General features: G+C 55.6%; 1 protein-coding gene across 1 annotated transcript; it reads left to right on the plus strand.

Annotated features, from left to right (window-relative positions):
- The first annotated feature begins 4,634 nt into the window (after positions 1-4,634).
- Positions 4,635-7,239, plus strand: CD248 (CD248 molecule). The gene has a single exon (XM_003122515.6). The coding sequence runs from the start codon at positions 4,653-4,655 to the stop codon at positions 6,960-6,962; it is 2,310 nt and encodes a 769-aa protein (XP_003122563.2). The 5' UTR covers positions 4,635-4,652; the 3' UTR covers positions 6,963-7,239.
- Positions 7,240-22,227: the final 14,988 nt, after the last annotated feature.

The following is a 22,227-nucleotide window of genomic DNA, read 5'->3' on the forward strand; positions in this document are numbered from 1 at the left end:
TTAAACTAGCACCTCTGCCTGAATCTCTGTACCCAACCAGGCATCTGAACTTCTCCTCATCCACACACCCAGTGACGTAGCCTTCTATCCATCTATCTTCTTACTCAGTCCTACATCCATTCCGCTGTTCACCCTCCATCCATCTACTCATTCCCCTACCTAAGCCAACCTTCCATCCATCCATCCATTCATCCACCCGCCCACCCACCCATCCTGCAAGCACTGACTGCCTCAGTTAGCATCTTATCTGTGCTATGGGGGAATCAAGATGAGTCAGGCTGAACAGAACTGGCAGGAAGACCACAGTGAGCCCCCCCTCCATCCTCCCACCCCCAGACCCGTGCTGCTGTGCCCACTGCATCCCCTGTCCAGACTCAGGTAGGAAACTCTTAGGCAGCCTCCGCTCCACCTGTCTCAGCATGGATGCAGGCAGGTGAGCGCTGCACCCAGGTGTATCTCCAAGTCTCCTTCTCTACCTACCAAACCCTTAGTCTGCTGGTTTCAGGGGTGTCCCGCTTCTCCCCATCACCATCCCCCCCTGGCTTAGGTTTCCCTCCACTTGCCCAGCCAGGCCATCTGGAATTTGGCCTTTGACCCGTCTCCTCCTGCTTGGCTTGCCTGCCCCCCAATGCCTCACCCCCACTGAGGCTGTAGTCCTGACCTCTGATCTGACCCACCCACTCGCCAGACGGCCGGCAGCCTCCCCTCAGACGCCCCAGCACTGGCCATTGCCCGAATCATGACTGGGCCCACCACACCCTTGGACCAGGCTCCGGCCCGCCCCTGAGGAGCCTCCAGAGGCTGCCTCCCCCAGCCTGCCCCGCCCTGCTGCCCAGCTCTCCAGCCAGCTCCCTTCCCTCTCCCAGACTGTTGCAACAACCTCCTAACTGGTCCCAGCCTCCAGTCCCCCCTCCACCCACCGCAACCAGCCGCAAGGATCTCCAGCCTGGCTCTTCCCCACGACCCTCATGATGGAGGCCCGCCCTCCTGGGCAGCTCCACTGCCTCCCAGGGGCAGCCCCACTATTCGCTGTCCCTCTAGGTGTCCCTCCCTCTAGACCCTGGGGCCGGGGAGTCCTTAGTATTCTCCAAAAGCACCTTGACCTCAGTAACTTCACTAGGCTGTGCCTTCTTCCCATCATGCCTTCTTCCCATTCTCCTTTCTTTTTGTTTTGTTTTGTTTTGTCACCCAAGTCACATGGAGGTTCCCAGGCTAGGGGTCAAATCAGAGCTACAGCTGCTGGCCCATGCCACAGCCACAGCAATGCTGGATCTGAGCCGCATCTGCAACCTACACCACAGCTCATGGCAATGCCAGATCTTTAACCCACTGAGCAAGGTCAGAGATCGAACCCTCAACCTCATGGTTCTTAGTCGGATTCATTTCCTCTGCGCCACAACAGGAACTCCCCACTGTCCTTTCTTGAAATCATACCCACCTCTCAGACCGCTCCAATGAGTCCTCAAGCCACTGCAGCAAAAAGAGAAATGGAAGAAGGGTCCAGAAGCCTGGGTTCTAGTCCCAGGCTTGCCGCTGACTTACTCTGGGCCTCAATGTAGCCACCAAAACGCTTGCTGATTTCCAGCACTCTTCCAGTTCTAGGATGGTGTGACTTCTGGGAGAGGCTGGGGGAGTGTGGGGAGCAGGTGGGCTCTGGCTCCAGGCGGAATCCCAGCATCCCCTCCGCGTTGCCCTGAGCCAGGTTCTTCACTCAGCTGAGTTGCATTCACTCACTCACTCTTTCCTTCAGCAAATCCTACTGAGCAGCATCTGTGGGCCAGGAGCTTTCCAGGCTCAGGAGACACAAAAGGAAACAAGACCATGACCTTGCCCCAAAGAAGCTCACAGTCTCCCAGCGCAGGGGGCTCCACTAAGAGCGACACTGCCCCCAGGGGACATGACATTTGGCAAAGTCTGGACTCATTTGCCGCCCCTCCCCCCACCCCCGCCCCCGCCCCCGCCCTGGCAGGTGGAAATTCCTAGACCAGGGATCAAACCTGCGCCATAGCTGTAACCAGAGCCATAGCAGTAACAGCACCAGATCCTTAACCTACTGAGCCACGAGGGAACTCCTGGAGTCATTTTTGATTTTCTCAACTGGAGGGATATTACTGGCATCTAGATAGAAACCAAGGATGTTGCTAAACAGCTTATGATACACAGCACCGTCTCTATAAGATATCATTACCCAGCCCTGCATCTCAACAAAGAGCCAGGGGTCCTATGGAGGAATTCAGGCCAACAGCCAAATATGTACCGTGTCAGATGGTGGTTAGTGCAAAGGCAAAACGAGAACAAGATCCAGATACCGGGGGCGGGGGGGGGGCGAGTCTGGGACTCTGATGCTCCAGCTGAGAGCATTTGCATCTTGCAGGAAGAGTGTTCTAGACAAGGGAACAGCCAACGCAGAGGCCCTGGGGTGGACAGGTGCCTGATGATTTTAAGGAACATCCACAGGCCAGAGTGGCTGGAGCAGAGGGAGTGAGTTGAAGGGAGAGGGATGAGAGAGGGAGTTTGGCCTGGAGGCCGTGTGTCTAAAGCCTGTGGCCTTTCCTCTGGGTGAGATGGGGGCCTTGAGGGTTCTGAGCAAGGGTGTGACTGAATCAGGCTTAGCTTTTCAAAAGATCCCTCTGGCAGGATGGAGAAGGCCAGAGAGGGACCTAAGGAGAGGCTGTCGTAAGAGCCGAGACCGGACGGGAAGAGTGGTGTGGGCTGGACATGGGTGGTGAAGAATGGGGAGAAGCAGTTAGATTCTGGATCTATTTTGAAGGTGAGGCCAACAGGATTTGCTATGAGATTGGAAGTGGGGTGTGGGAGAAAGAGGAGTCAAGAATGACCTCAAGGCTTTGAGTCTGAGCCAGGGGAAGGATGAACTGCTCCATACTGACTTCGCTCTCATGAGATGGGAGATAATTCTCAGTGCTTCACAGACGTAAACCCTGTCAGAACAGCCTTCCTGGCATGCGGCAAGCCCTTCCAAAGCCCTGATTCTCAAGGGCACTGGCTGTGTCGGCAGGGCCAGCCCTGCCACTGTAAGAAGGTTGGAGGAGTTCCCTGGTGGTGCAGCAGGTTAAGGATCCAGCGCGGTCACTGATTACTGCTGTGGCGTGGGAGTGCAGGAAAAAAAAAAAAAAAAAAGGTTAGCAAAGCTGCTGGTCCCACTCCCCACCCAGATTTGCTCAGAAGACGGAGGAACATTTGCCTCATGCTTTGCAGCTGACAAAGCACATTTGCACACATCTAGCGCGGTGATACTCAGCCCTGCTGAGCCGAAAGGCCCTGACGCATTAGCCCCATTTTGTAGGTAAGAAAAATGGAGACCCAGGGAAGGTCAGTGACTTCCTGCAGTTGCACAGCAGGTTGCGTGTGGCAGAGTGGGGAGCTGGACCCGGGCAGCACACCAAACGGCAGGACCTCTCCTCCACATCCCCAACCCCCGGCTCAAACTTCGGCTAAGAGTGTCATGGGTGCACGCGGGTTAATCCGACAACCAGCTCCCCAGGGACCATCCTGACCCAGGGCTCAGCACACGTGCCTCCAGAGGCTTCCAGGAGGGGCGGGGAGGGGGACCCCGGCCAGGCCCAGGCAGGGGGCCCTGGGGGCAGGGAGGGCTCCACACATGTGATGCCTGTGTCACACACACGTGTGCGTGCGTCATTGTGTGCCCCATGCCCATACATGGCCTCTCACCAGCCCCCTCCCCGCCAGCCCTGCTCACCCGGCCCAGCCCCCTCCCCCCCGGCACCCTGCCTCCTGCCGTAGGAGCCCAGAGAAGCATTTCCTGTTTGGGGGCCGCCTCCTCCCCCTCTAAGCCCAGGTTCCCAGGGCCCCGGGCTGAGCAGAGGTGAAGGGAGGGCAGCCCCCTGCCCCTCCTCCTCTCCCCTGCGCCCCCGCCCCCGCCATCCCCCGTCCCGGTCCAGGCTGGAGCCACCAGGAAGCTTGGGGGCAAAGCCCTGTCTGTGAACGAGGGTGGAGGATGCCTGCTCCCGTGTGAGAGAGGCGGTCGCCACATCCAGGGCCCGCAGGTGACTGTGAGGGCCTCTGGCATGAGCACATGGAGAATGCCACATCACCTTTGCACGGCAACCTGGAGGGTTCAGCGTGTCAGAGCATGTGCAAATCCAGGACCAAGCGACAGAGTAGCTAGAGTCCTCAGGGATGTGCCTGTGTGTGTGTGTGCGTGTGTGTGTGTGTGGAGAGGCGCATACACACGTAAGTCATGTGAGGGGGCATGTTTCCACACACAGGACAGGACACCCACGCGTTCGCGGGTGTGACGAGGTCAGTGTGTCCCCATTTGGGTTTCAGTGAGTCTCTGGGAAGCGACCTCAGCCCATCGCCAGGAGCCCCAGCCTGCGCTGTTTTCTGAGGGTCATCCAGCCTCCTCTCCTCAACTCCCTGCCCGTTAGCCGTGCCTCCACCCCTCCCCGCCCCCACCCATCACCCCCCACCCCTGCCCCCCGCCCGACTGCTTCCTGCTCCGGTGGCCCCGGGGGAGCGGGAGCTGGGAGCTGGCAGCGGCCCCGGCCCACTCCTTACATGGCCCGAGCCCGGCCTGGGGCCCGCCCCCGGCCCGCCCGCCAGAGGCCCCAGTCCCTCCCCCTGTCAAGAGCGGCTGCCGGCCCGGGCCCGGCCAGTTGGGGGGCGTCGCGATGCTGCTGCGCCTGCTGCTGGCCTGGGCCGCGGCGTTGCCCACGCTGGGCCAGGCCCCCTGGGCCACCAAGCCCCGCGCTGCCTGCAGCCCCGGCAGCTGTTATGCGCTCTTCCCGCGACGACGTACCTTCCTGGAGGCCTGGCGGGCCTGCCGAGAGCTGGGGGGAGACCTGGCCACACCTCGGACCCCGGAGGAGGCCCAGCGCGTGGACAGCCTGGTGGGCTCCGGCCCGCCCAGCCGGCTGCTGTGGATCGGGCTGCAGAGGCAGGCCAGGCAATGCCAGCCGCAGCGCCCTCTGCGCGGCTTCACGTGGACCACGGGAGACCAGGACACGGCCTTCACCAACTGGGCCCAGCCAGCCACAGGCGGGCCCTGCCCGGCCCAGCGCTGCGCGGCCCTTGAGGCGAGTGGCGAGCATCGTTGGCTTGAGGGCTCGTGCACGCTGGCCGTCGACGGCTACCTGTGCCAGTTCGGCTTCGAGGGCTCCTGCCCAGCGCTGCCCGATGAGGCGGGCCAGGCCGGCCCAGCTGTCTACACCACACCCTTCCACCTGGTCTCCACCGAGTTCGAGTGGCTGCCCTTCGGCTCCGTGGCTGCCGTGCCATGCCAGGCTGGCAGAGAAGCCTCTCTGCTCTGCGTGAAGCAGCCTGACGGTGGTGTGGGCTGGTCGCGAACTGGGCCCCTGTGCCCAGGCACCGGTTGCGGCCCGGACAATGGGGGCTGTGAACACGAGTGTGTGGAGGAGGCGGATGGTCGGGTGTCCTGTCGCTGCACCGAGGGCTTCCGGCTGGCAGAGGACGGGCGCAGCTGCGAGGACCCCTGCGCCCACGCCCCATGTGAGCAGCAGTGTGAGCCTGGAGGGCCCCAGGGCTACAGCTGCCACTGTCGCCTGGGTTTCCGGCCAGCCGAGGATGAGCCACACCGCTGCGTGGACACGGATGAGTGCCAGATCGCGGGTGTGTGCCAGCAGATGTGCGTCAACTACGTCGGTGGCTTTGAGTGCTACTGCAGCGAGGGCCACGAGCTTGAGGCTGATGGCATCAGCTGCAGCCCCACTGGGGCCATGGGTGCCCCGGCTTCCCAGGACCTTGGTGACGAGTTGCTGGATGATGGGGAGGATGAAGAAGATGAAGATGAGGGCTGGGAGGCCTTCGATGGCGGCTGGACCGAGATGCCTGGGGTCCCGTGGATGGAGGCCACGCAGTCATCCGACTTCGGCCTGGCCTATAGACCGAGCTTCCCGGAGGACGGAGAGCCACGGATGCCCTACCTGGACCCCACCTGGCCACCCCCACTGAGCGCCCCCAGGGTCCCCTACCACTCCTCAGTGCTCTCTGTCACCCGGCCCGTGGTAGTCTCCGCCCCACGCCCCACGCTGCCTTCTGCCCACCAACCCTCTGTTATCTCTGCCACTCGCCCACCCCTGGCTCCTGCCCCTCAGCCCCCTGTGATGCCTGCTGTACATCCAGCTTTACCCTCTGACCACCACTTCCCCATGGTCTCCGCCAACTATCCAGAGCTGCCATCTGCCCACCGACCCCCCACCGTCTCTGCCACGGACCTGGGACCGACCCCTGCTCAGCAGCCCCCAATTATCTCAGCCAAATATCCCGAACTGTCCCCTGCTCACCAGTCTCCCTTGTACCTGGATAGCCAGGTCGTTGATTCCCAGGCCACCACTCATTTGCCTCGAATCCCAGCTATCCACACCTCTCTGGTCACCACCTCCAGTCCCCATCAACCCCCGGTGACCCCAGAGGTCCCCGTCCTCAGAGCCCAGACCACCCACCTTCCCATGACTTCCTCTGTCCAGCCTCCTCTGACCACTACCTCCAGGTCCCCTGTGCCCCCTGCCCCTCAAGTCCCGGTACCTGCTGCCACCCACCCCCCAGCCTTCCACACTCCCTCTCCCCCTCAGAGCCCCACGAACCAGTCCTCCCTCAGCAGCTCCATACACCCCCATTCCAAAGCCCCACATGTCCCAAGGGAAGGGGCCCCTGATCCCAATCTGGCCCCATGGCTGCCCTCAGCAGCCCCCACAGCCCTGGGGGAGGCCAGCTCAGCAGGCCGCAGCCGGAGGGATGATCGGTGGCTGCTGGTGGCACTCCTAGTGCCAACATGCGTCTTCTTGGTGGTCCTACTTGCACTGGGCATCGTGTACTGTACCCGCTGTGGCCCTCACGCGCCCAATAAGCGCGTGACTGACTGCTATCGCTGGGTCACCCACGCTGGGAGCAAGGGCCCTACGGAACCCGCGCCCCATCGGGGCAGCCTCACAGGGGTGCAGACCTGCAGAACCAGCGTGTGATGGGGCGCAGCCCCCCCCATGCGGGGTGGGGGGAAGGGGCACGCATTGGACACACAGCCCAGGCTGCACCAGGGACCCACGGGGACTGCCCAGCTGGACAGAGGGCTTCCTGCTCCTCCCGGGCCCAGCCAGGCTCCTTTCTCAGTCCACTGCCTGACTTGACTGTTGGGAACCCTGTTTCCTGGCTCAGCACTCACAACCGAGGAGATGCCGAGGCCCCCAGGACCTCAGGGGGTGGGTGCTGGGGTCTTCTCCAATAAACAGGGTGCCAACCTCATCCGAAGCTCCTGACCCCCGCTGGTGCCTGAGGGGAGGGTCTGGGAGGACTCGGAAAAAAGAGGGGACCTTCCTACAGCTTGTTTGGGCCCCCAAGGAAATCAGGTAAGACTTCTTAAGGGAGGGTACGCTTTAGAGATGCTCGGGGAAGCAGGAGTCCAGAGAGGGCAGAACCTTGCCCAAAGTCACACAGCGAGCCTAGGAGTGGGAGGTCTGGCATGAAGAGAATTTCATATGTGTTTCTCTTTTTACCCAAACTCTTAAAAGGTGGGTCCGAATCTGGAATGAGGGCTTCTGCTGAACTGGCGCCCAAGGAGGGGTCAAAAGTAAGCTCTAGGCCTGGTGATTCTGGAGAATGAAGGGGGTCTAGAGGGCGAGCCACTCCTAACTTTCTTCTGGTACTTCCCTTCCCCTTCCCCAAGGCTGCCCAGAAGTTGGCAGCTGGGGCTCAGTTCCCTGAAGCCACCCCTCTGGGTTGTAGGTGCCTGGGAAGCAGCCCTCCGTTGTGTGCAGGGGAGGAGGTGGGAGTCACAGCCCAGCAGGCTGGGCTGGGGAGCGCAAGGAACCCAGGTCGGCAAGCTCGCATCCAGCTCCCGGAGCAGCCTCCTGAGCAAAGCCTTCTCATCTGGGGCCACACTGTGCCCTTCTCTCTCTGGATGGTGCTAGGACAGGGAGACCCCAGACTGAGCTTCGTCTCAAGCTGCTCCAGGCTGAGGTGTCCCATGAACGCGAGGAGGGGATGGTAAAAAAAAAAAAAAAAATCACAGCCTGGGGGGACCCAGCAACCTCCCTCCTCCTGGGCTCAATGCCTTGGGGACTGGGAGAGGCGGGACCTGGGAAGCGGAGGCGCTGGGTCCCACCACCCCTGTAATTTTTCAGTTGCAGCTTCTAAGGGACCTCTAATTAGGACGGAACAGAACCACCACGACCACCCGGGCAGGCGAGGAGGGGTGGCCCAGGGTCCCCTCCCCTACACAGCGCCCTTTGCCACCCTCTGACCCCAGGGGCTGGGCCGCAGGGGACAAGGGGAGGAGGGGCTGGAGTTGGGGACCAAAGGGGGCGCGGGGTGGGGGGCGGCGCGGAGGGGCGGAGGGAACCCTATGCGCCGCGCCCCCTCAGGTTCCCCTAACTCAAACCAGACACCCTCGCCAGATCCCGCCCAAGCTTTCAACGTCAGAGGCGCCGCCAGAGGTTCGGTAGATAGGAGTGGGGTCGCGAGGTGGCTCAGAGGCCTAAGTCTGAGAAGAAGGTGGGGGTGCAGCCTGGGGGGTGGGGGGGTGACAAAGCCTGCCAGAATGGGAAGGACAGGAGTTCCTCCGCTGACCCTGGGCTGGAAATTCAGAGCGCCCCGCGGGCAGGAAGGAGTTAAAAGTACTGCTGTCAGAGGGCGGGGATGGGAGTGGGGAAGGGGGCCCAGAGCCGGCTCTTTGTCATCCGGTAATGAGCACCAGATGCGGAGCTGCGTGCGGGCTTAAACAGACGGCCTCCCAGGGCAGAGCCCCCTCTAGTGCCGAACCGGGGCTCCGCCCAGGCCCAGAGCAGAGTTTCGGGCTCCGCCCGTTGACTCAGGCCCCGCCTCCTCTAGGCACCAACTGGGCCTGCACTATCCGCCGGGTCCGTCGGAGTTAACGAGCCACGCCCATCTAGTGCTGTCAAGCATCCACTCGGGAACTCTCCAGAGGCCTCGCCCACCAAAGCCACAAGCCTCGCCCCCTGCCGGCTCAGAGATTCCAGCTGAACGATTGCCCCACCCCTCTGCCCTATCAGCTCCGCCCCGGCCACTGCGGTCCCGGTCCCGATGGCCTCGCCCACCATGACCCTCCCAAGCCCCTAATGCAGCTCTCACTGGAAGACTGGCAGAATTATTAGCTCCCGCTTCCAGGAGGTAGGAATTCCGCCCAGAGTTTACACATTCTCGTCACGCAGCTCCTCCTTTTGCAGAGCTGGGGAGTAGGTCCGTGAGTGCAGGGAATCCTGCAGACATTAACTCTGGAGAGATGCAAACTCCGCCCTCCGGAAGTTTACCACGTTGCCTTTCAGCGCCTCTTCAGGCTACGCCCCTAGATGCAAGCCACGCCCCTCATCAAGCGTCCCAAATCGCAGGGGCGTGGCCCCAGACCGGCCCCTACAAGGGAGGAGTTCCGCCCACGTGGAGTGGCTAACACACTTTCCCTTCGCTCCGAGGTAGTAGCCCACCCTCACAGAGCTTCAGGGCCCTCCCACTAAGAATCCCCAGCAGCCTCCCCGACGGCTTGAAGGTCCCTTAAGTCCCGCCCACCCAACGCGCCCCTCTCTGGGCTTTGAACGCAAGCATAAACCCGGCAGAGAACAGAATCCCACCTCCTCGCTCTGGCTCGTAGCCCCGCCCACTCCTAGGCCCCTCCTTCCCAGGACTCAAACCACGCCCGCTCCGGACCCGGGACTCTCCAAGTTGCTCACGGCCTCTGGGTCTTCTAAGACCACTGGGTCCGAACCCCATTGACTAGGATGCCTTTGAACACCCCGGCGGCCTCTTTCTTTCCATTCCCTGCCCACGGTTTCCGTTCGTCTAGATTGCGGGTTCTTTGGAGGGAGCTCCAAGAAGGTGTCCAGAGCCCTGCGGACGGCGTCCACGAATGGGGCTTTGGCGCCGCCTGCCTTCGGCGCGCCGCGGTTTGCAGCCACCAGGAAGCCTCAGGCTGGCCTCTCTCCCAAAGCACACTAGTCCTCAATAAGTAGTTGCTTAATTTACTAAATGCTTATGTTACTAAAATATCTGCCAACTCCCCCCCGGAAGAATAGCACATCTGCTAGCAGGAGCCCCCCCCCCCGTCGTATGTGAAAGACCCCAAGGGGGCTTCACATCGGCCCTCAGGCGATGTACAACAGTTGCTGGGTCTCAAGGTGAATCCTGTTTCCCAGGGGAGAAAGCACAGCCTCTCACCTCGGGGCCAAGAATTGTCAGGCTGGGTCCTCCCTTCCCCAAACTAGCGCTCCAAAGTGTGGCCCCCTTCCCTTTCCTGGGGCGGGGGGGCGTGTGTGGTGGGAGGGAGTAGGTTTGGGCTCAGAGGTCCTCAGTTGGGATCTGAGAGTCACAATTTTTGGAGCAAGATTGATCTCCAGGCGGGCCTCTTCTCACTGCATTTGAAAATATTGGCCTGTTCATTTCCACACTAGAGGGGACTCCAGGAAGCCAGGAGACTCTGGAGTTCACTGCTAGGAACTCAAAATGTTTTCATTTTTTATTTATTTTTTTTGTCTTTTTGCCATTTCTTGGGCCGCCCCCGCAGCATATGGAAGTTCCCAGGCTAGGGGTCTAATGGGAGCTGTAGCCACCAGCCTACGCCAGAGCCACAGCAACATGAGATCCAAGCCATGTCTGCAACCTATGCCACAGCTCACGCAACGCCGGATCCTTAACCCACTGAGCAAGGGCAGGGATCGAACCCGCAACCTCATGGTTTCTAGTCGGATTCTTTAACCACTGTGCCACGACGGGAACTCCAATAAAATGTTTTCAGACAATGTGGGGACAGATGGAGTGAAAGTTGAGGGGGGCGCAATTAACACCCCACTGAGCTCAGACTAGGTGCCAGCCTTCTCTGCCTGGGAGCCACCCTCCTTGGGCCCCTATGTGGGATGCTCTCCAAAGTAGGGTCCATCTCAGACGCCCTGACCTCTGTGAATGGGGCGCGGTTTGGTTCCAAGTAATAGTGAAAATAGTAGATGCTTGCAGCACTTATATACCTACCCCAATTCTAAGGGCTTAACATGTAAGACTCTTTTAAGAACCATAACATTTAAAGACTATTTAAGAACCATGACAATCCCTGTGAGGTGCCATTTTGCCACAATTTATGGATGAGGAAGCGGAAGGCACTTGCATGAGTGCCTTGTATTAAGTCACCTGCCCTATTTAGTGACCAGGTTCGTAAGCAGAGGTTTGAACTCAGGTAGATTCTGTGACCTTCACCTCTAAAACAGAGCCAGTGCATAATAACAGCCAGGTCTCTGATCAGAAAATGCCCACCAGGAGTTCCCGTCGTGGCTCAGCGGAAATGAACCTGACTAGTATCCGTGAGGACTCAGGTTCGATTCCGGGCCTCGCGCAGTGGATTAAGGAACGGGCATTGCTGTGGCTGTGGTGTAGGCCAGCAGCTGTAGCTCCGATTAGACCCCTAGCCTGGGAACTTCCAGGTGCAGCCCTAAAAAGCAAAAGGAAGGGAAGGAGGGAGAAAGAAAATAGGCTGATTAACGAGTTTGCTGGTGGCCTAGTGGTAAAGGATCCAGCGTTTTCACTGCTGTAGCTCAGGACACTGACATGGCACCAGTTCAATGCCTGGCCTGGAAACTTGTGCATGCCGCAGGTACAGCTAAGAAAAAAGAAAGAAAATAGGCTGATTAAAGAAACCCTCAAAGTTGGGCTGTGGGAAGGAAATCCTGTTAAATTAGATTGTTATGATCATTATACAACTACAGATGTGATAAATTCATTTGAGTAAAAAAAAAAGAGAAAAGAAAAGAAACCCTTGAAGGACTGGCTAAAATGGGTGCTTCACCTGGATATTTCAGAATCAAAATCTCCCCCGTCAAGGTCCTTGACCTTAATCACATCTGCAAAGGCCCCTTTTCTTTTCTTTTTTCTTTTTTCCTTTTTTAAGGCCGCACCTGTGGCCTATGGAAATTCCCAGGCCAGGGGTCAAACTAGAGCTGCAGTTGAGGCCTGTGTCCCAGCCTTAGCCATGCTGGATCCTTAACCTACTGAACAAGGCCAGGGATCAAATCCACATCCTTGTGGACACCATGTCAGGTTCTTAACCTGCTGAGCCACCACGGGAACTCCTGCAAAGTCCCCTTTTCCGTGTCAGGCGACATAATCACAGGTGCGGGGGGTAGTTAGGACGTGGAGATATTTGGGGCCATCATTCTGCTGACCACACTTAGGGATCAGAAAACGATTCTAGGATGGGGTGAGATCCCTCTAGCCATTGTGAGCAGGTCCCCAGTGGAGCCATGGAGCACCCAGTAGGACACATGATAAAAATCTTTTTATCATTGGGTTTTTTTTTGTTTTTGTTTTTGTCTTTTTGCCATTTCTAGGGCTGCACCCACGGCATATGGAGGTTCCTGGGCTAGAGGTCTAATCAGAGATGTAGCCGCCAGGCTACACCAGAGCCACAGCAACTCAGGATCCGAGCCGTGCGTGTGAGCTACACCACAGCTCATGGCAACGCTGGATCCTTAACCCACTGAGAAACGCCAGGGATTGAACCCAAGACCTCGTGGTTCCTAGTCAGATTTGTTAACCACTGCGCCACGATGGGAACTCCATCACTGGCTTGTTTATTAGTGAGAAGTTGCCGGTCACCTTCTGCGGCAGTCCAGACAGCTGGGGGAGGTACTGTTGCTGCCAGTTATCACACAACAGCCCTTCCTGGTCTTGTGGCCATGGAGCCAGAGGGGACAGTATGCTGCCATAGCTCACAGCCAGGGGAGTAAGGACCTGGGTCAAGAGATGTTTCTGGGTTTGGCCTCCATCCAGGAACCATCCAGAACCTGGTACTGAATTTGGGTCTAGCCACCCCTCTTGGTGGCCCTGGAGGTCTGCCATCTGGTCTGAACTCACTTCCAGCTCCAGCCATCTGAGTCTACGTAATCACTTTAAACCCCACAAGGAGTTCCCATGGTGGCTCAGTGGGTTAAGAATCCGACTAGTATCCATGAGGATCCGGATTTGATCCCTGACCTTGCTCAGTGGGGTAAGGATCGGACATTGCCCTGAGCTGAGGTGTAGTTTACAGTTGCAGTTGGGATCTAGTGTTACTGTGGCTCTGGTGTAGGCCAGCAACTGTAGCTCTGCTTCAACCCCTAGCCTGGGAACCTCCATATGCCGCAGGTGCGGCCCTAAAAAGCAGTAAATAAATAAATAAGGCCCACAAGGAGAGGAGGTCTCCAATGCCCTCCTTTCAGGGGAACCCTGGCCCCCTGACAGTCGGCATCCTTTGATGACAAGCAAAGCAAGAGGCTCTTTGGTGGGACATTGGCAGCTGTGAGGTTAATGTGGGCTGAAGGTCCAACCTGGAAACATGCAGAAGCGGGAGATCCCGAGAGGCTGGAGAAGGGTCTCAGGAGAAGCGTGATCAGGTCACTGCCAGACTCTTGGCCCTAGTCAGTCTCAGAATCTTGGAGACTTTGCTTAAAATTTACATTCCAAGGAAAGAGCATCTATTTGAACTTTCTTGGACTCCATGCCTGCAATTTTGTTGATTGAAGAGGAGGCGGGAGCCTCCTGATAACAGACCCACCCACTGGGTTAAAGCAGCAGGCAACTTCTTTTCTTTTTTTTTCTTTTTTCTTTTTTTTTTTTTTTTTTTTTTTTGTCTTTTTGCCTTTTCTAGGGCTACTCCCGCAGCATATGGACATATGGAGGTTCCCAGGCTAGGGGGCGAATCGGAGCTGTAGCCGCTGGCCTACGCCAGAGCCACAGCAACGCCGGATCCGAGCCACGTCTGCAACTTACACCACAGCTCACAGCAACGCCGGATCCTTAACCCACTGAGCAAAGCCAGGGATCGAACCCGCAACCCCATGGTTCCTAGTCGGATTCGTTAACCACGGCGCCAGGGCGGGAACTCTGGTAGGCAACTTCTGAGAAGCAGTTTCCCTCACTAACAAGGAAGTAATAAAAGAGCCGATTCTATTTTCTTTCCTAGTCGATGCTCCACAGCATAAATTGCTCACAGAGCACCCACTGTGAGTACCCATGGGTTATTTTCCTGGGTCCTGTGTGTGTAACTTAGGACATTTTGACACAGGCAGCGCCCACATATTCCTGTGGGAACAAGGCTGTTAGCGGGGGAAGGTCAAGTGGAGGCCACTGGAACCACCCCAACACCACCAAAACAGCAAACCATTCTCCCACGTATCTGTTTGGGTTTTTTTTTGCTTTTTTTTTTTTAGGGCCATACCTGTGGCATATCGAGATTCCCAGGCCCGGGATCTAATCAGAGCTGCAGCCGCCCGTCTACACCACAGCCTCAGCAACAGGGGATCTGAGCTGCGTGTGCGACCTACACCACAGCTTGCAGCCACTGGGGATCCTTAACCCACTGAATGAGGCCAGGGAGTAACCCCACCTCCCCACGGACACTATGTTAGGTTCTTAACCCGCTAAGTCAGATCGGACACTCCTAAGAGAATAAATTCTAAGAGTTCTCGGGGTGTTCCCATGGCGCAGCGGAAATGAATCCAACTAGGAACCATGAGGTGGTGGGTTCAATCCCTGGCCTCGCTCAGTGGGTTAAGGATCCAGTGTTGCTGTGAGCTGTGGTGTAGGTTGCAGATGCGGCTCAGATCTGGTGTTGCTGTGGTGTAGGCCGGTGGCTACAGCTCCAATTCAACCCCTAGCATGGGAACCTACATATGCCGTGGATGCGGCCCTGAAAAAGACAAAAAAATATTAGTCTAATATTAAAATATTAGTAAGTTCCCACTGTGGCGCAATGGGATTGGCTGCATCTTGGGAGCACCAGGACACAGGTTTGATCCCTGGCCCAATACAGTAGGTTAAGGATCTGGCATTGCTGCAACTGTGGTTTAGGTCACAACTTCGACTCAGATCTGATCCCTGGGCCCTGGAACTCCATATGCTGTGGGGCGGCCGAAAGAAAGAAGAAAGAGGGAGGGAGAGAGGGAGGAAGGAAGGAAGGAAGGAAGAAAGAGAGAAAGAAAGAAAGATTAGTTATGACACAAAAATCTTCTGACTCGGGAACTTCCATATGCCATGGGTGCAGCCAAAAAAAAGAAAGAAAGAAAGAAAAAAGAAACTCTTTACTGAAAAAGAAAAACCTGTTTGTTTGTTTGTTTATGTATTTATTTGTCTTTTTGCCTTTTCTAGGGCTGCTCTCTCGGCACATGGAGGTTCCCAGGCTAGGGGTCGAATCGGAGCTGTAGCCGCCAGCCTACGCCACAGCCACAGCAACGCGGGATCTGATCAAACCCTCAACCTCATGGTTCCTAGTCGGATTTGTTAACCACTGAGTCACGATGGGAACTCCCTGTATATTTATTTTGATCAGTCTTATAAGTTTTAAAAACGACAGCCAAAAAGAGGAAAACTTCATCTGTCTTTTTGCGTGCAACCAGGGGTTACTAGTCAATTTGGGTCTCAGCTGACATTCTGGATAGAAACGCTTCCCTGGAGCAGAGGGAGCACAGCCTCTGGGTCTCGGTGTGCGCTTATCAATTTGGCTGCTCCGTTTTTCTTTGCTCTGGTTGAATCTGACGGCCAGGAGCTTTTTGCCTCCCCCACCCTGACTCAGAGCCATGTCCCTGTCCTTTGCTGCCAACCTGGGCAACCACCTTATGTTCATGGGCTCTGGAAGACAGAGGGTAGGGCGTGTGACCTAAGACGGAAGCTGAAGCTCACAACAAGTGCAGGGACCCCCCCCGGCTTGGGGAAGCTCTAGGGCACAGTGGTCCTGGACCTGGATCCACAGAGGAGACACAGAGCCTCATGGGCTGCTCTGCGCTGGGAGGCAGCATCCACTCCCTGGGTGCCCTTCCAGGCCCATTAGCCAAGGAGCATAAAGCCCCACTTCCAGCTGATGGAAAGCTCTTCTGGCTGGTCTGGGCCACAGGGCCGAAGTGGGCCACCAGCCCATCCCCAGGACCGAGTGACCTCAGGAACCCCGGGGCTAGCTCCTAGAAGCTGAGGACTCAGGCACTTAACACATATCCACTGGACTTCTGTTGTGTGCCAGGCACGGTGCTGGCTGCTGGGGTGTGTGTGTGTGTGTGTGTGTGACATGGAGCACTTTTTTTTTGTCTTTTTAGGGAAGCACCCCTGGCATACGGAAGTTGAATATGGCCTATGGCTAGGGGTCAAATCGGAGTCGTAGCTGCTCGCCACGGCCACAGTCACAGCCATGCCAGGTCCTTAAGCCACTGATCGAGGCCAGGGATCAAACCTGAATCCTCATGGATACTGGTCAGATGCTTAACCCGCTGAGCCACGACAGGTACTCTGGAGCACTTATTTATAATTAATAATAATAATAGTACAAGAGTTCCCCAGTGGCCTAGCGAGTTAAGGATCCAGCGTTGTCACTGTTGTGGCACTGGTTCAATTCCTGGCCGGGGAAACTTCTGCAAGCCACAGGTGTGGTTAAAAAAAATTGTACAAATGATATAGCACTGGGAACCATATCTAGTCACTTATTATTATTATTATTTTTTTTGTCTTTTTGCTATTTCTTTGGGCCACTTCTGCGGCATATGGAGGTTCCCAGGCTAGGGGTCGAATCGGAGCTATAGCCACTGGCCTACACCGGAGCCACAGCAACTCGGGATCCGAGCCGAGTCTGCAACCTACACCACAGCTCACGGCAACGCCGGATCGTTAACCCACTGAGCAAGGGCAGGGACCGAACCCGCAACCTCATGGTTCCTAGTCGGATTCGCTAACCACTGCGCCACGACGGGAACTCCTCTAGTCATTTATGATGGAGCATGATAATGTGAGAAAAAAGAATGTATATATGTATGTGTGACTGGTTCACCTTGCTGTACAGTAGAAAATTAACAAAACACTGTAAACCAGCTATAATGGAAAAAATAAAAATCATTTAAAAATAAAAATAAAAAGAATTAAAAAATTGTATGAGTAATGATGATAGCTACATGTATTGAACACCTCTTACGTGGGAAACCCTATTTTAAGCATGGTGGCATATTATTTATTTATTTACATATATATTTTTAGGGCTGCACCCATGGCATATGGAATTTCCCAGACTAGGGTCCAATCGGAGCTGCAGCTGAGCTGCCAGCCTACGCCACAGCCACAGCCACACCAGATCCTTAACCCAGTGAGTGGGGCGGGGGATAGAACCCACGTCCTCATGGATACTAGTCAGATTCGTTCCTGCTGAGCCGCAAGAGGAACTCTCATATTGTCTTATTTAATCCTTATGAGGGATGACCCTTGGAAGTAGACACTTTTTTGGGGGGTACGAGTCCATGGCATCTGCAAGTTACCAGGCCAAGGATTAAACTTGCACCACAGCAGAGACCCGAGCCACAGCAGTAGCAATGCCAGATCCTTAACCCTCTAGGCCACCAGGAGACCCCAGTAGGTTCTATTATTCTTCCCCGTTTTGCAGCTGAGAGAAGATAACTTGCTGGGGCCACTCATGTGGCAGAACTGGAGCGTCATCAGACTCAGGTTCTGCACCTATGACCGTTTGCCTCCTATAGCTTTGGTTCTAAGAGAAGAAAAAAAAAATAACCTTATACATACCTAGATAAAAATAATTGCCACTTAGTGTTCTCATTGGTAACAAACCTGACTAGTATCCGTGAGGATGCAAGTTTGATCCCTGGCTCTGCTCAATGGGTTAAGGATCCGGCGTTGCTGTGAGCCATGCATGGTGTAGGTCACAGACATGGCTCGGATCCCATGTTGCTGTGGCTGTGGTGTAGACCGGCAGCTGCAGCTCTATGTAAGTTCCCGGGAACTTACATATGGCCAGAGTTCCCTTCATGGCTCAGTGGTTAACAAATTTGACTAGGATCCATGAGGATGCAGGTTCAATGCCTGGCCTCCACCGGCGGGTTAAGGATCTGGGGTTGCCATGAGCTGTGGTGTAGGTCACAGACACAATTCAGATCCCGATTTGCTGTGGCTGTGGTGTAGGCCAGCGGCTACAGTTCGGATTCAACCCCTAACCTGGGAACGTCCATGAGCTGTGGGTACAGCCCTAAAATAGCAAAAAAAAAAAAAAAAAAAAAGCCACTTATGGTCAGGGGCAGGGAGGAAATGCAAAGGAATCTGAGTAGAGTGTGTGCCAAGACCTCGAGGGGGAGAGGCTTGGCTTGTTACAGGATCAGGCACGAGGCCACTGGAGCTGGGGCTCCGAAAGGAGAGGGGAACTTGGGGACGCCTGCCAGACCACACAGGGGTCTGATGGCTGGGGCGGGAGCCTAGATTTTCCTTGGTATATTTTGAGTAAAGTGGAGCTAAGACTTGGTTTATATGGAAGTTCCTGGGCCAGGAATCGAATCCGAGCAGGAGCTGCAACCTATGCCACAGCTGCTGCAATGCCATATCCTTAACCCACGGTACAGGGGACAGGGATTGAAGCAGCGCTTCCACAGAGACAAGCTGGATCACTAACCCACTGCGCCACAGCGGGAACTCCATGGTTTACACGCTAAGCTGATTCTGCATGGACTGGAGGGGAGGCAAGCAAGCGGAGGCCTGTTGGAGTCCAAGGCTGTCAGGGGAGGAGGGCCCCAGGGTGGGGCCTGCAGCAAGGTGGTGGCTTCAGGTGGAGAGGACTGGGGGATGTTTAGAGGGACGAGTTGTAGGTAGAATCCTGGGTGTGGATTTCAGGTGGAGGGTGAGTGAGGTGTTCCCGGATCAAGTGTCACGCCTCCAGATCTTCACAATATGCCACTTGCAGCCGGGAGAAGTAGGAGTGTGTGCGGATGATGTGGCCAGGAGCTCCCTCTGTGGCATAAGGGGTTAAGGATCTGGTGTTGCTGCGGCTGTGGCTTGGATTCCATTCCTGGCCTGGGAACTTCCACAACCATGGAAGTGGGACAGAAAAAAAAAAAAACAAAAAAAGTGGTCGTGGCGGGTGACGGCTGTGGTGCTGTGTGCTGGAGACTGGCCCTCGTTGTCCCAGTCTCTCTACTTTTATGGTGTTGGAAATTTTACACAATATAAAGTTTAAAGGAAGAAGAAGAGGATTGTTGTCCAGGTGTCTGGTTTACGCAGCCGTGGGGACACTGTTTACTGAGAAGGAAAAGCTGGAGAGAGGAGCAGGGTGGGGGTGGGATGGAGATCAGGTGCCCGGTCCCAGCTGAGCCGGGTCTCCATCTGGGATTTGGGGGCAAGGCTCTGCCTGCTTCCTCAGCCATCATGCTCCTTTGAGGATGCTTTAGAGTGGAGCATCCCGGTTCGCTGTTGGCTCCAATAGAGACCAAGCCCGTGAACAAGAGATACCCGATCAGGAGGTGGGAGCTGTCCAGCAGACACTGGGTTTTCTGGTTCCACTGGGTGGTGCAGCCTCCATCAAATGGTGCGAGTGGGTTCAGAGCCTTCCGTCAGCGCTCCACCACACGTAAAAAGCCACTCCAAAACTCCGGAGCTCGGAGTTCCCGTCTCGGATTTCTCAACGGGGAAGAATCTGACTAGCATCTATGAGGACACAGGTTGGATTCCTGGCCTTGCTCGGTGGGTTAAAGATCAGGTGTTGCCATGAGCTGTGGTGTAGGTTGCAGATTCCAGTTGGATCCCAAGTTGCTGTGGCTGCGGCGTAGGCCAGCAGCTATAGCTTTGATTCAACCCCTACCCTGGGAACCTCCATATGCTGAGGGTGTGGCCTTAAAACAAACAAACAGCTTAGTGGCTTAAAACCACAAGGATTTCTTTCTTTTCTTTTTTGTTTGTTTGTGTCTTTTTAGGGCCACACCTGTGGCAAATGGAGGTTCCCAGGCTCTGGGTCCAATTGGAGTTGGCAGCCACTGGCCTACACCACAGCCACAGCAACACCAGATCTGAGCTGATTCTGCAACCTCCACCACAGCTTACAGCAACACCAGACCCTTAATCCGTGAGGCCAGGGATCAAAACTGCGTCCTCATGGATACTAGTCAGATTTGTTTCCACTGAGCCATGACAGGAAGTCCAAGGATTTCTCATTTCACACAATTCTGTAGGTCAGCAATTTGGGCTGGAGTCGGCTTGTTTCGTCTGCCAGTCTCACCTGAGGGTCCCTCCTGACTACAGTGGCTGGGGCTGGCATGTCCAAGATGGCCTCACCCTTGTATCTGGCACGTGACCCCTCTATCGGGAGGCTTGGCTGGGCCTCTTCGCAGCATGGTGGTCTCGGGGCTCCAAGAGAGTGTGGGTAGAAGTCACACATCCTCTTCAGGCGAAGCCGCCAAAGCTGTGCAGCCTCACTTCTGCCGCATTCTTTTGTCAGAGCAAGTCACGAGGCCAGCCCGGACTTAAAGAGCGAGGAAATGGATTCCAGCTCTTGAGGAGAGGAGCTACTAGAATGTCTGGCCCAACAACAAAAAAGGAGTTCCCGTCATGGCTCAACAGTTAACGAATCCGACTAGGAACCATGAGGTTGTGGGTTTGATCCCTGGCCTTGCTCAGTGGGGTAAGGTTCCGGCGTTTCTGTGAGCTGTGGTGTAGGCCAGTGACTACAACTCCGATTGGACCCCTGGCCTGGGAATGTCCATATGCTGTGAGGTGTGGCCCTCAAAGACAAAGAGACAAAAAAAAAAAAAAATTGTGGCCTTATTTAATCAACTGTAGGCCAGAGGGCCCAAATAAATACTTAAGCATGTCGTTCTGCCCCCAGCAGGCCCACGTCTGACATACCGCTGTCTGCCTCCCTCAAAGAAACATTATAAAAGCGCTGGTATTCTCTCTGCAGACACTCTGGAGGGGCCGATTGGTTAGGAGTGGCATTCGGCTCATTAGCTGATTGCATTTTTGAAGACGGCCGCTAATATAGCTCCCATCTCACAATGTGATATTTTTTGTCTTTTTTAGGGCCACACCTTTGGCATATGGAGGTTTAGGCTAGGGTTCGAATCAGAGCTGCAGCTGCCAGCCTACACCACAACCACAACACCACCTGATCTGAGCTGCATCTGCCACCTACCGCAGCTTGCCTCAATGCCAGATCCTTTAACCCACTGAGAAAGGCCAGGGATCAAACCTGCATCCTCACGGAGACTACACTGGGTTTTCACCCACTGAGCCACAACGGGAACTCCTCACCACGTGATGTCGACAAGCCTCCATCAGGAGGCAGAGTTTCATGTTCCCTCTCCTTGAAACTAAGTGGACTTTTGTAATAGCTCTGACCGACAGCCAGGGCAGAAGCGATGTAGGGACTGCTGAGGCTGGGTCCCCAAGGCCAAGACAGCCTCTCGGTACACTTGTTCTTGGGACCCAGACACCAAGTTATGTGGAAGGCCCAGGCACACGCAGGTCCTCTTCAAATGTTCCTGCCAGTAGCCCTGGCTGGGCCCTCAGCCTGTGCCAACTGAAGACATAGGAGGGAACAACCCTGCATATGATTCCACTCCTGGCTCTTTTTTTTTTTTTTTTTTTTTTTGGTCTTTTTGCCATTTCTTGGGCCGCTCCAGCGGCATATGGAGGTTCTCAGGCTATGGGTCTAATCGGAGCTGTAGCCACCGGCCTACACCAGAGCCACAGAAACACGGGATCTGAGTTGTGTCTGTGACCTACACCACAGCTCACGGCAACGCCAGATCTTTAACCCACTGAGCAAGGGCAGGGATCGAACCCGCAACCTCATGGTTCCTGGTCGGATTCGTTAACCACTGCGCCACGACGGGAACTCCCACTCCTGGCTCTTGATTCTTCCAGCAGAGGCCCTAGATGTCAGGAGCAGAGATAAGCCATCCCCACTGTGCCATGTCCGAATTCTTAACCCACAGAAACCCAGGGAGATAATAATGGTTATTGACGTTTTTAGTTTGAGGGTTATTTATTAGGGAGCAGTAGATAGATGGTGATATAGGCTGCTGGCAATAGAGACAAGAGGAGAAAAAAAAAAACAGTGGCTTAAACAAGCTAAGAGTTTCTTTCTTCTTCTTTTTTTTTTTTTTTTTTTTTTTTTTCACTGAGAGAATCTGGAAGTAGGCAGACTCTACTTGAGATGATTTGGACGTGCCTATGGTATAATCAGAAGTCCGGGGTCTGTTATCTTGCTGCTCTGCTATCCTCGGCACACGGCTATAATTCCCAAGGTCACTTCCTGATCCAGGGTAGCAACTAGCGTTCCCACTATCACATCTGCATTCCGGGCTGAATGCAGGATGAAGCAGAGAGGACAAAACGAGCCTTCACCGATATTTTTTCTATTTCAAGGAGCATTCTTTTCTCTCTCTCTCTCTCTCTCTCTCTTTTTTTGGCTTTTTTTAGGGCCACAGGTGCAGCATATGGAAGTTCCCAGGC

This window comes from Sus scrofa, chromosome 2 (genome assembly GCF_054392235.1).
Source record: "Sus scrofa isolate SSC_HxYL_T2T_F1_AM1 chromosome 2, Sscrofa_HxYL_maternal_Yorkshire_Landrace_v2.0, whole genome shotgun sequence".
Lineage (NCBI taxonomy): Eukaryota > Metazoa > Chordata > Mammalia > Artiodactyla > Suidae > Sus > Sus scrofa.

What these genes read in the sequence shown, in the direction of transcription:
- CD248 (XM_003122515.6), top strand. Translation starts at nt 4,653, where the DNA reads ATGCTGCTGCGCCTGCTGCTGGCCTGGGCCGCGGCGTTGCCCACGCTG.